Consider the following 13,425-nt stretch of genomic DNA (forward strand, 5'->3'; position numbering starts at 1 on the left):
TAATTCCCCTAACAATGATATGTGACAATACATGCAAAGTAGTGCCAACCAGATCACCCAAGCCCTTGGTGTCCAGGGCTTTTATTGGGGATCAGTCACGTAAACATGTTGTACTCATATGACTGACCTCAGCTCCTCAGACCATAGCCCCCCAGAGGTAAAACTGATATAGCATGGCCCTAAGGCCTAGGCATTGGCCTTCACCATAAGCCTTCACCATAAATCACATCATTAGCATAAACTTTCTGGCATGACCTAAGCTCTCAGGCATACCACGACACTCTTACCAGACAAGATACTCCAAGGGTTCAAAAGCCCCTCTCCCAAGAGCCAGGCAAGGGCTGAAGACCTTGGGATTGTGCAGGATTTGAGCAGTCCAGCCTGCTGAGTTAACCCTTTCCTGAACAGGCCTACAATTTCTGCCTTTCCGAATTATTGTGAGGACTAAATCACATGCACGTAAAATACCTTGCATTGCCTGACACATAGTAGGTGCTTAATAAATATTGGCTATTATAACTGTATGGACAGAGATTTCAAAGAAGTATGTGTACTTGAGAGGAAGAAAAACAGTAGCATATCATTCTGACCATACATCCAGAAAAAAAAATCGTGATTCAGGACATATTTAAACAAACCAGGGTAGGAATAGAGGGGGCTGTCTGAAGGGCACAGGTCTAAGGAAAATAATTATAAACAATGAGGAGTGGAGTGATGGTGGGGAAACAGTTGTCCAGGGATAAACACAAAGAATGGCATTTAATAAATGTCAGGATGCCAAATCCCAGTATAACATCTGGCTTAACAAATAATCTGATAAAAATCTAAAAGGCCATTTGTAGCTACATTCAAGTGTTTGATGAAATGGACCCTTGGTTTGGGTAAGGAAGCTTGGATTTTAGTAGGTAGCAAAAAGAAAGCAGAGCTACTTATCCCCTATAATGTTCCCATCTTCTCTCTGAAGGAACATTGTCCTCAATTGGGAAGGACTTATCCCTGAAAGAGATTTGAAACCAAGGAAGACAAAAGAAATGCCAGAAAATTATAAATGAGCATATGTCCACATTTTCAAAAATAAGAAAAGAATAGATTTAGGAAACTGTAGGGTCTGATATTGATATAAATCCAAGTTAAAATTCTACAAAAGACTATTCAAGATAGTTTATGTGAAATTAGAAAAGAGACAGTCACTAGGAGCCTGTCTGTGTTCACAAAGGATAAGCCTTACTTAACTAATCTTACTTCCTTTCTTAACCAGGTTACTAGAGGAGAAAATTTGGAGAAATTGATGATGCATCTTGACTTTGGCCAACACTTTGCTGGACTCTCAGGATCTCCTTGTGGACAAGCCTGAGAAATATGAGTTAGATGACATTCTGTTAATAGGTTCTCAGATAGCCTGAATCAAAAGATGTAGACCTATCACCTAAGCTCTTATGGTATAAAGACACAGACAAGATGACAATTTGTAAATGATGCAACATTTCAGGTGACTGAGTCAAGATTCACAGAGATTTTAGGGGATTCAAGATAGGCCATATCCACAAGATGACTTTAAAAGAAAAAATTTAAAATTACCCCTGTAGGGATGTATATATGTATGTGTGGGTTGGTTTTTTGTTTTTTTTTGAGACAGAGTCTCACTCTGTTGCCCGGGCTACAGTGCTGTGGCGTCAGCCTGGCTCACAGCAACCTCAAACTCCTGGGCTCAAGTAATCCTCCTGCCTCAGCCTCCCAAGTAGCTGGGACTACAGGCATGCGCCACCATGTCCGGCTAATTTTTTTTTATATATATATATATATTTTCAGTTGTCCAGTTAATTTCTTTCTATTTTTTTAGGAGAGATGGGGTCTTGCTCTTGCTCAGGTTGGTCTCGAACTCCTGAGCTCAAACGATCCGCCCACCTCGGCCACCCACAGTGCTAGGATTACAGGCGTGAGCCACCACACCCGGCCCATGTGGGTTGGTTTAAAACAGCTTATGGGGGAAAAGGCTTAGTTGGGAGTGTCAAATGATCAAATATTTGATATTAACCAAATGTGTATGATATTCTTTCACTCATTTATTCAAAAATATTGTGTGGCTGCTATGAAAGCAAATTCCATGTACTTTGCCTATGAAAGTATAGAGTCCAAACTCAGGACAGTGGTGGTGCTATGGACACCACAGTGATGAGACAACATCCAGGCACGACATTTGTTTAGTTCTGTAAGACACCTTGAAGAAAAGAATCAAGCATCTATTAATATAATAGAAGAGGCCACCAGTGTCCAGGGTGGCCCAAGAGCTGAAACCATGGTAAGGGGGAGATGACACTCTGTCACGGCTGATCATCTTAAGAAAGAAGGACTAAGTGCAGATATGAAAAATATCCTTACGTTTTTAAGGGCTATTGTCTGGAAGCTTTCATAGACTCTTGCTTTGTTCCTTAGGCAGCAGAAGTTATAGGATCAATAGCCATGAGTTATAGGAAATTGGGTTTCGGCCAGCCTCTTACAGTGCGTCAGCTCCTTTCCAACCCCTAGGCACACAGCAATGAGCAGGACAAGATCCTTTCCGCACAGAGTTAACCCATAAATTAACTATGCGAATATGTTCTCTGTGTGGACTTAGCTATTCCACATAGAGAAGTGGCTCCAGATACAATGGCTCTTGTAGCAGTGAGGCTCGTTGGGGAGCTGAGTGCCTCTTAACACACTGAGCTCCCATCTTTGGAACAGAAGAGGAGTGACGTTTCAGGTTCTGTCTGAGGGACTGAGGCTAGGCTGATGGTGTCTCTACCTAGACGTGGTGTTCTGGTAGCCACCAAGAACCAAAGAAGGGAAAAACAGACACAGTCAGGAAGCACAATACGAGCTTGGGGAAAGCCAGCAGTAGGAAAAAAAGCCTTGGAATGCTAGACTGCACAGTCAGAAGCTTTTTGGGAGCTCTCTGCAATCAAGTGGGCTTTGGCTTGAATCATGTGGGACTGGCCAAAATGTTGCACGAGCCTCTGTCATGAGTGTTGGAGATGGGACTTGTGATGGATATCTTCCACTTGCATTTCCCACTCTACTCTCCTCCCTTCTCTACCCTGTTGTGCAGCTAGGCAGTTGACCTGCATAGCTTGAATCAGGGGAATCCTTGCCCTTTGGACCCAGCTGGGTTCAGATAACAGCTAGAGTTTGTAGAGGGGGAAGAGTGAAGTTAAGATTTCCCTGCTCCCTGCTTGCCTCCCTGTGGGATCACCTTGGAATTGCTATGTTCCTTAGCTGAGGGTCACAGCTCCTCTTAAAGTGTCCCTGTCTACATAGCTCTCTCTGCCGGGATCCAGTAGCCACTCCCTGCCCTCCACCCTCCAAGCCTAGAGGTGGTAACAGCTTCAGAGTTACTGGCTCCAGAGCACTGCATTATCCCTATGGGTCTCCTACATCAGTGGTTCCCAACCTTTTTGGCACCAGGGACCAGTTTCATGCAAGACAATTTTTCCATGGACAGTGGGTTGGGGAAAGATGGGTTTGGGCTGATTCAAGCACATTGCATTTATTGTGCAGTCAAACCTCTCTGCTAATGATAATCTATATTTGCAGCCGCTCCCCAGCACTAGCATCACAGCCTCAGCTCCACCTCAGACCATCAGGCATTAAATTCTCATAAGGAGCTCGCATCCTAGATCCCTCGCAGTGCAGTTTACTGTAGGGTTCGCGCTCCTATGAGAATCTAATGCCACCGCTGATCCGACAGGAGGAGGAGGTCAGGCAGTGATGCGAGTGACGTGGAGTGGCTGTAAATACAGATGAAGCTTTGCTGGCTGGCCTGCCGCTCACCTCCGGCTGTGCAGCCCAGTTCCTAACAGGCCACAGACCAGTACCAGTCTGTGGCCTGGTGGTTGGGAACTGCAGTCCTACATCTTGTCCACACCCTTATACAAAATATTATTAAACTCTGCTTGAATTATCCTAATGTGAATGTGTCATCTGCTTCTTGGGCGAAATCTGCCTGATGCAGGATTCTGGATTGAATGAGAAGATGAGCTACATCATTTCTAAAAATGCTTATACTTCTATAGCTCTGGATTTCTTATCACTGACCTTAATATTTTTGTACACCCGAGCAATGAAGGTTACCTTTCTACACCTAGAAACTCACAGAAAATATTTTTGTAGTGTATATGAAGTTCATCTGCAGACATGTGATTCAGTTGAATCACATAAAAGACATTATTTATTGTTTTTATAAGAATTTATGTTACAATGGAATATTACTCAATCATAAGAAACAACAGTGATCTAGAACCTCTTATACTTTCCTGGATTAAACTTAAGCCCATTATCCAAAGTGAGGCACCACAAGAGCGGAAAAATGGGCTCCACTTGTACTCACCATCAAATTGGTACTAACTGATCAACACTAGGGTGATCACATGGCAGAAATACTCTCCAGGGACTAGGGGAATTGGGGGGTAAATCCGCAACTAAAGGACACGGGGAGCATTGTAGGGGGGGAAGGGCATGCCTTTAACCCGCACTTGGGTGAGGCAAAGACATAAAGTGTAACCATAATGTTTGTACCCTCACAATACCCTGAAATTAAAAAAAAAAAAAAAAAGAATTTATGTTTTCAGGATAAATTGCAGTATTTTTCAGTCACTCTTCCCGTGTCTGTAGGGTCAGCTAACATCTTTACTGGTGTTACATAAAAGAGCCAGAGGAAGCTTACGCTGGCCAAGCAACGACTGCCTAGACTCTGGCAATTTCATCAAGGAGCTATAATTAATCTTAAAAAACTTTTATTTAATAATAAAAGCTGCTAGCCACTCTGTGACCGTTTCTGAGAAGAATGAATAGTTGAGGCTCCTCATAATGATGCTATTCCCACGATGTCTCAGAACATCAAGAAAAGAATGAAGAGACTGCATTGTCTGCATGACTGTGAACCATGTGACTTCTGAGTCTGATAGTCCATGCAAGACATATTGCCTTCTCACGTGAAGATCAACTCCATTTGCTTGCAATAAGAGGGTTTTGTTTTCGCTTGGTTTGATTTTGAGACTATCTTACTTCTAAAGAATCATTATCTTTTAGAGATACACAATGAGATGTTTATGGATGAAATGATGAGATTTGCTCCACAATGACACAGAAAAGGGGAATGAGTGGGAGTAGAGACAAAACAAGACTGGCAGCTATCAAAGCTGGTGGTGGAGACGTGAAGGTCCATTATACTATGCTTTCTACTTCTGGGTGATTTTAGAATTATTGACTATTAAAAGTTAAGTGAGGCTGAGCATGGTGGCTCACACCTATAATTCCAGCACTTTGAGAGGCTGAGGCTGGAGGATTGCTTGAGGCCAGGAGTTCAAGATCAGCCTGGGCAACATAGCAAGACCCTGTCCATATAAACAATTTAATAAATTAGCCAGGCATGGTGACGCCCACCTGTAGTCCCAGCTACTTGGAAAGCTGAGGCAGCAGGATTGCCTGAGCCCAGGAATTCAAGGCTGCAATGAGCTATGGTCTTACCACCACACTCTAGCCTGGGGCAACAGAGCGAGACCCTGTGTCTTAAAAAAAATAAAAATTAAATAATTAAAAGTTAAGTAAAAAAATATTAAATAAAAATTTATTTCTTCCAATAGGAAAACTCATTTATTGTTGCTTGGTGCCCATGATGTCATGCAGAAGCTCTGCGTGTAGGTTTCAGAAACATAATAGGAAAAATGTATTGAAACAAAATGTAAATGAGGAATGCTATTTTTTTTGTGAAGGTTTAATCAAACCATGCTCACATTGGGAAGTAGCAACATGATATTATTCAGAATGTACAGTTCGAGTAGTCTTCCATGAATTGAGATGGAAGGCAAACAGAAATACTACATGTATGTTTTAAAAGATATCGTGTGTGTACTTGCTTCTAAATAACCCGGGGTGGAGGAGAACTAGGTGAGGGTATTGGTGAAATAAAAGTCAATATTTCTTGAGTTGGGGGCATGGATACATGGGAGTTCATTATACTATTTGTTCTACTTTTGTATATGCTCTAAATTTTCCATAGAATGGTTTAAAAAAGTAAAACATATACTGCATGTCCAAAACATGGCCATTTTGCCTTGAGAAAGTATTAACTGTTATGATTTTATGAAATGTAATATTATGTGATTTCTTTTTCACCTCCTTTGGTTGTGTGTTTTCTAATATATTGCTATTTGTCCATTTCTTTCCTCTTCCCCAATCCCTTAGTTTTGTCTGTTATATGGGACCAGGCTGGTGTTCCAGGAGCGGGCCTGGTATTTAGAACATAAATACTTGACTCCCACGGCCAGCGTGAGGATCCGGAGTCAGGTAAGCGTCCCTGGGGTGCAGAAAAAAACCCCTTGAACATCAGCCTTGGGCTCTTTGCTTTCTTAGAAAACAGTCCTGCCAATCTTTTAGTGGTTTCCACTCATGAATTCTTATGCCTCTGGGACTTCGCATACATGTTTTCATTGCCTACCATGATCGTATTACGCTTCAGAGTTTAGATGACAAGGGAATGACTCACCGTACGTGCACTTTCTCACATGAAAAGTGGAGGAGAGAATCAAAGTATTTTCCTTGTCCTGGCAAAGAAAAAAAAAAAAAAAGTATTAGTGATTTTCATTTTTCTACTTCTTCATATTCACAAAAACGACCTGTGGTATTTTTATGTCAGTAGTAGCAAGGAGAATTCAATCTGATAGCTACAGAGCACCTGAAAATGAAGGTGGGGCCAATGAATAACCACCAAAATGCTGAAGAAAAGGAATGTGAACAGCATACTCATCAGTAAAATGCATTTCCGAGTGCCCCCTCTCTGCAGGTCCTCTGTTAGATGCTGAAAAACAAACAGGTATAAGGCTCAGTTTCTGCATCTGAGGGAGCTCATTATATTTGGGAACACAAAACACAAATACCCTCACCGGAGAGTGGAAGTTTTTCAATGAACCTGGCCACAAAAGTTCAGAGTTCAGAGGTCAGATGTCTTAGGGGTGAATGTCATTCTTGCTAGACCTCGGAGAGTTGATAATTAAGACAAAGTGGAGGTGGTAGTTCAATTGAGAGGGGAGATATAGTTGAACCCTCAGAGACAGGGTTGATGAGGTGAGCATGACCACGGAAATTGGGAGGACATAGGACAGACATGGTAGGACAAACATGCCATTATCACAGGAGTGAGTTCCTAATAAAAGGACAAGCTGAGCTCCCTCTCTTTTCTCTTGCTCTCACCCTCTCTTGCCCTTCCTCTTCCCGCCACAGGATGATGCCGCACAAAGAGCCTTGCCAGATGCAGGACCCTTGACCTTGGACATTCCCGCTTCCTCCAATTGACCAAGGGTCCCAGGCATTTAAGCGAAGAAAAGCTGCTAATATTAATAATTTCCCTAAGGGCTTGAGATCACTGCAAAGGAGTGGTGGAAGTGGGAAAGGAAGGAAGCTCCACTTTCTTCTCCCCTTTGGGGACACCAGAAAAGAGAGTGAGTGCTCAGGAATGGCAGCTCAGAGATCTGACAAAGAAAACATGTCCTATAGTCCTGCAGATAAAGCTTGTTCCAAAGTGGCTGGCTCCTCCCTGCTTACCTCCCAGGCTGCTGTGATGGTCCAGTAAGCGAAAAGTATGGAAAGCATGAAACAACGAAGACTTCACCCGTCTGATGGAAAACCTGGAGAAGTGTGCAGGGGTCAGATGACAGTGGCCCCTGAAGAACTTTGAAGAATCTTTTTCCTTTTCAGGGAAACAGAAATTATGGAGAAAAGTATATGTAATAATGTTTCAGTCATGTATTGCTATGTAACAAATGACCCCAAACTTATGGCTTAAAACAACTACCACTTATTATTTGTCTTAGTCCATTTTTTGCTGTTACAGCAGAATATCACAGCATGGGCAATTTATAAAGAAAAGAAATTTATTTCTTATAGTTCTGGAAGCGGGGAAGTCCAAGGTCAAGGGCTCTGCATCTGGCAAGGCTCTTTGTGCCGCATCATCCCGTGGTGGGAAGAGGAAGGGCAAGAGAGGGCGAGAGCAAGAGAAAAGAGAGGGATCTGAATTTGTCTCTTTATTAGGAACTCACTCCTGTGATAATGGCATTAATCCATTCAGGAGGGCGGAACCCTCAAGACCTAATACCTCTTAAAGGTCCCGCCTTTCAACACTGCTGCATTGGAGATTAAGTTTCAAACACATGAACTTTGTGGGACCCGTTCAACTCATAGCATCATTTCTCATGATTCTGCAGTCTGGACAGGGCTCAGCTGGAGAGTTCTCCTCTACATGGTGTCTGCTGGGGCTAGGTATCCAGGGTGACTTCTTTAGTCTCATGGCTGGCACCTCAAACAGATAGGCAACTGTCTCTTTCCATGGAGCCTAGTTTGGGCTAACTCACAGTATGGGAGTCTCAGGGTGGCCGATGTTGTACATGATGGCTAGCTTCCAAGAATGAGAAAGTAGAACATGCCGGACTTCTTAAACTCTAGGCCCAGAGCTAACATAGTGTTACTGCTACTGAATTCTATTAGCAGAGGATGTCACAACACCAGCACAGATTCAGGGCTGGAGGGGAGACGTCACCCTTCAATGTGAGGAGTAGCATGTGCATGTCGGGAAGGAAAGAATTGATAGCATCCATCTTTGGAGACTGCCTTCCACAAAGAGAATTTCTACTTTGGGAAGAAGGAAGAACACTTTTCAATGAAAACAGAGAAGAAAAAAAAAAAGACTACATAAGAGAAGATTTTAAATTTGTGCCATCAGGTATTTCAGTGATGTAGAATTAGATACATAATCCATCAGAGGAATGTTGAGTAAAAGAAATGAACTTTCATATGCAACACTGCAGTGCTTTGGTATTCTTACAGCGCAACACGCTTTCCATACTTTTCACTTACTGGACCATCACAGAAGCCTGAGGGGTAAGCAGGGAGGAGCCAGCCACTTTGGAACAAGCTTTATCTGTAGGACTATAGGACATGTTTTCTTTGTCAGGTCTCTGAGCTGCCATTCCTGAGCACTCACTTTCTTTTCTGGTGTCCCCAAAGGGGAGAAGAGAGTGGAGCCACCTTCCTTTCCCCCTACCACCACACCCATTTGCAGTGATCTCAAGCCCTTAGAGAAATTATTAATATTAGCAGCTTTTCTTTGCTTAAATGTCTGGGACCCTTGGTCAATTGGAGGTGCTAAATAGGGGTGTGCTTGTGAAGAAGAATAAAGGAGACTGGGGTGATTGGTCTAGGTGGTTTTCTATGATATCTCTTCAAGTTTACTGATTCTTTCTTCAGGTGCATCTAATGTGCTGGTTAGTTCATTCCCCAAATTTTTAATTCCAGTTGTTGGAATTTTTGTTTGTAAAATTCTTTTTTTCTTCGTTATATCACACATGTCACTTTTTAGTTTCCTGTTCCCCAAAGATATATTTAATATTGTCTTTTTTTTGTATATTGAAACATAGTTGTTTTATAGTCTGTGTAACTAATAATTTCAATACCTTAAATCTCTGCAGGTTTATTTCCTTTTGTCTGTTGCTTCTGCTATGTGTCTGGTTATCTTTTATTGTGTGTTAGTCATTTTTTAAAATAATGTGTAAGATTTATATGAAGGCCAAATTGAACAGACCTTTCCTTGCAAGGCCTCTGAAAGCACTCAGAGTTTGAGACCCCCCCCTTAAACCAAATTCAAGGCTTGGAGGTCTCCTAGAAGACTCAAATACTTAAAATAAAGGTAGTGATTTCTTTACCTTGCCCCAGAGTTATAGCTCTTTGATATCCCAGCGTATCATGGCAAGGGTCTGCTGTTAAATTTCTTGCTTAGTTCTAGCCCTGATTTTTGACTATCACTATCTTCTACCCGCTGCACAACCACCATCAAGCTGTCAAAGTGAAAGTTCCAATTTGTTGGAAATGGCAAATGTCTTTAGGGCAAATGCAATTTTCATACTTGTTTATTTCTCTAGGTTCTCATTTTCCCTGAAATTTTGGCTTTATCATTTTTTGATGTTTTGAAGATGTTTCCCATATTTTCTTCAAATATTTTGGTTGTTTTCAGGAGGAAGGTTGGCCCCCCTCCAAAAAAAATCGAGCCCTCTGTTGTCAGAAACACAAAGTCCATTCAGTGTTGTTCCATGTGACCCCACAACCATCCTGGGCTTGATTTTCACTTTCCTTACATATAGGTGAGGCCCAAAGTGGCAAAATAACTTGCCCAAACTAATGCAGCCATATCTCTTTGACTCCAGACATTTTCATTTATTTTATTTAGATAAAAATCAGCATCAGCCAGTAACAAAACAACAAGCACACCCAGTGCCCAGTTCTTGGTTTCTGATATCATTTTCCAGTAAAAAGAACAAGGGTCCTTGGAGAAATGGCTAATTCTAGGGCTGGAGCACTGAATATACAGATGATCCTGGAGCATTTTCTAGTGTCAGAAAGTAAGAAAGTGCTTAAGGAAAAAAAGACAAACCAAAAAACTCACAATGATAGGAGTACGTCCAAGGGATGCAGGAAGGAGCCAACTGAAAGAGCTGTCAGTAGAGCAACCAAATAAATAAAGTAGTGCTAGATAATGACTGAAAGTGTAAAGCAATTAAATGCAAGTCCATAAGGATAAATACAAATGATTAAACAAATAAATAAATGGGAGAAAAAGACAACTCTTCCTTACAGAAGAATTCCAAATAATATATACAGATACTTCTCCCTCCAGGACGTGAAACTCAATTCCTCTTCCCTTGAGTGTGTGTTGGACTTAGTGGATTTGCTTTTATTTTAAAGAATTGAGTATGGAAAGGGGAAATAGTTACTTTACGGTGGAGAAACCTGCTAGATCACTTAACCAGGTGATTAAGGTTAATATTGCCAGTGGTATATCATGGCGATAGCATGTACCCTCTGATACTATGTGATGAGAAAGGCATTTTCCTCTTCCCCAAGTCTAATCTTGAGAAGAAAACATCAGACAAAGCCAAACTGAGGAATGGTCTGCACAATACCTGACCGGTACCCCTTAAAACTGGCAATGCATGAAAGACAAGGAAAGACTGTGAAACCATCACAGATCAGAAGATACCATGAGACATGCTGACTAAATACAATGTGGTGTCCTGAAACAGGAAAAGGACAGTAATAGAAAAACTGGTGAAATCTGAATAAAGTCTATAGTTTGGTTAATAGAAATGCGCCAATATTGGTTCCTTAGTGTTTACAATGGACCATAGTTACATAAGATGTTAATTAGGGGAAACAGGGTGAAGGTCCTGTGAGAACTCTGTGTGATCTTTGGAACTTTTCTGCAAATCTGAAAGTATTCCAAAATAAAAAGTTTATAAAAAAATAAAAAGCCAGCATAGAGAGATAACAATCAGCGTAGACTGATTCTAAATAATAAAACTTTCCAGAATACATGGGAGTTATGCTGAAGCTCCTGTCTAACGATAATTAGAAATGCATAGATTTATACTAAAAAGTTATCTCATTTCATTTTCATAAAGATTTTCAAGGTAAATAAAGCTGATATTATCCCCATTCAACAAATGAGTAAAATTAAGAAACAGAGAAGTTAAACAACTGTCCAAGATTCTGGCTGAGTATAGCGAATTGAACTTCTAATCCCAAATGGAGGTGGATTAAGCCCAAGACATCACTCATTTGTAGTCCTACTTGTTTTCTTGGAGCACTGCAAAGCACTAAAAGCCATGAGAAGTTCAAGTGCTTCCCCAAAGGCCTACCTGATGTCCCAAAACAGGCAAAATCCATCCACATATTCAGAAGGTGGCACAAGTTCCCAGTTGTCCAACTGAGGCCCACAAGAGAGAGGGTTGGCTTGGGGTTTGTTTTATTTTTTAAGTTTAAGCCAATCCATCACAGCCTTTCAGAAATGATAACTAATGCCTTTCTTTTGTCTGGAACTTCAGTGTTGACAGAGCAGGTCCATTATTCATTGACTTGTGCAATCCTCACAAGGACCCTTTAGTGTGAACAATTCTTACTCCACTTTAGGCCCTGGGAAGCTGAGGCCGCCTTGCTACTCAGTTAGTGAGTGCTGGAGCTGAGGCTTCCATGGCAGGTTTTGGACTCCCCTTTACTGCTGTGCTAGAGTCCCCAAGACTGAGGAGCAGGTTGAGCTGCTCTCCCTTGATGTCCCCACTGTGGGACCTTGGTTGGAAGGATGTCCGTCCAGTGGTGGTGCCCCGGGGGCTCCGTCATAACAAGGTCCCTAAGTATACAAGGCTCCTGTGTCCTGTCCATTATTATTATTTTTTTATTTTTGCAAGGGTATGTATAGAACAATTGTGTTCTTTGTTCTTTACAAAATTTAGTGTCCAGGCATTATCCTGTTTCAGTCTTTATTTACTCAGACATTTGTATTTATTTTGCTTCAGATAATTATCAGCATCAGAGAGTAACCATCAACTGAGGCTCATTTTAAGGAAGAAAGCCTTGCAAAATAACACAACAGTTAACCATTGTGTATCCTCATTAAAACCAACTTCATTTCGCTTTTGGAAAAATAAAACAAGATAAAAATGTTAGCTTCTTAAAGTGGTATATTTTAATGCAAATGAAAACTGGCTGTTAGTCTCTTACTTTATTTTACACCATCCTTTAAAATAGATTGAAGTTATAGATAGAGTGGCCTCATTTTGTTCCCTGAACTCCTGGGCACAGCTGCCCTACCTGCCCTGCTCTGTCAGCATCTGCCAGCATTGGGACGGTGACTCCACTGGGACGTAAGGAGAAGAAGCAAGTACGTGTGGACATGTGGTCAGCCCACACTAAGAAATCAATGCAGAAGGAAGCTTTTCAGTCCGTGTGTGTTGAGAGAACCACAGCCCAGCTGTGGGTTACAGATCAAAAAAGGACCCTATTCATTGTGGTGAAAATAATACTTAGCAAAATGTTGAATCAGGTTCTATTTCCTGCCCTGAACTCAAATAATGGAACCATGTGAGCGTGCAGGTGATGAAGGACCTGCAGGGAAGAGTGGCGGCTGCATTGCCAAGGCACAGCAGGGACAAGGGCCACTCCTCCACCTCCTAGAGGCCACGGGGAATTGCCTGTAAGAGTGGCAGTGTTAACAAACCAAAAATTCATTCAGGAAGAGAGAAAATAAATCAGGACCAAGAAATCTGGACACCCTCCCCCCATGTTTGATCACATTTATACCCATAGCTGTTCACCTCTTCACCCAAATGTTGCCTTCATGTCCTGTTTGAGTTTCGATCTGTCAATTCCTAGATGCACTGTGGGCACCTTAGCCCACCTGAGTCTTTCTCCCATGCCTATAAAACTGTTTTCATTTGAGTGTGCCCACCAGTGTGCTAGGTGAAGCCAAGATTCACCAACGCAAGCCCAAGTCCTGTTTTGCACTCTTGCCATTAAGTAAACATAGGGACAGACACAACCCCCAGCAGCCTTCATCTGCCCCAATGAAAG

General features: G+C 41.8%; 1 protein-coding gene across 1 annotated transcript in view; it reads left to right on the forward strand.

Moving 5' to 3' along the window:
• Nucleotides 1-13,425, forward strand: part of ACOXL (acyl-CoA oxidase-like) — a 329,721-nt gene that overhangs the window by 300,256 nt on the left and 16,040 nt on the right. Inside the window, exon 17 of the mRNA XM_012641917.1 lies at nt 6,220-6,321. Coding sequence (XP_012497371.1) covers nt 6,220-6,321 — 102 coding nt within the window. The remainder of the gene's footprint in view (nt 1-6,219; nt 6,322-13,425) is intronic.

Source organism: Propithecus coquereli, unplaced genomic scaffold, assembly GCF_000956105.1.
Source record: "Propithecus coquereli isolate 6110/MARCELLA unplaced genomic scaffold, Pcoq_1.0 Scaffold171, whole genome shotgun sequence".
Taxonomy (NCBI): Eukaryota; Metazoa; Chordata; class Mammalia; order Primates; family Indriidae; genus Propithecus; species Propithecus coquereli.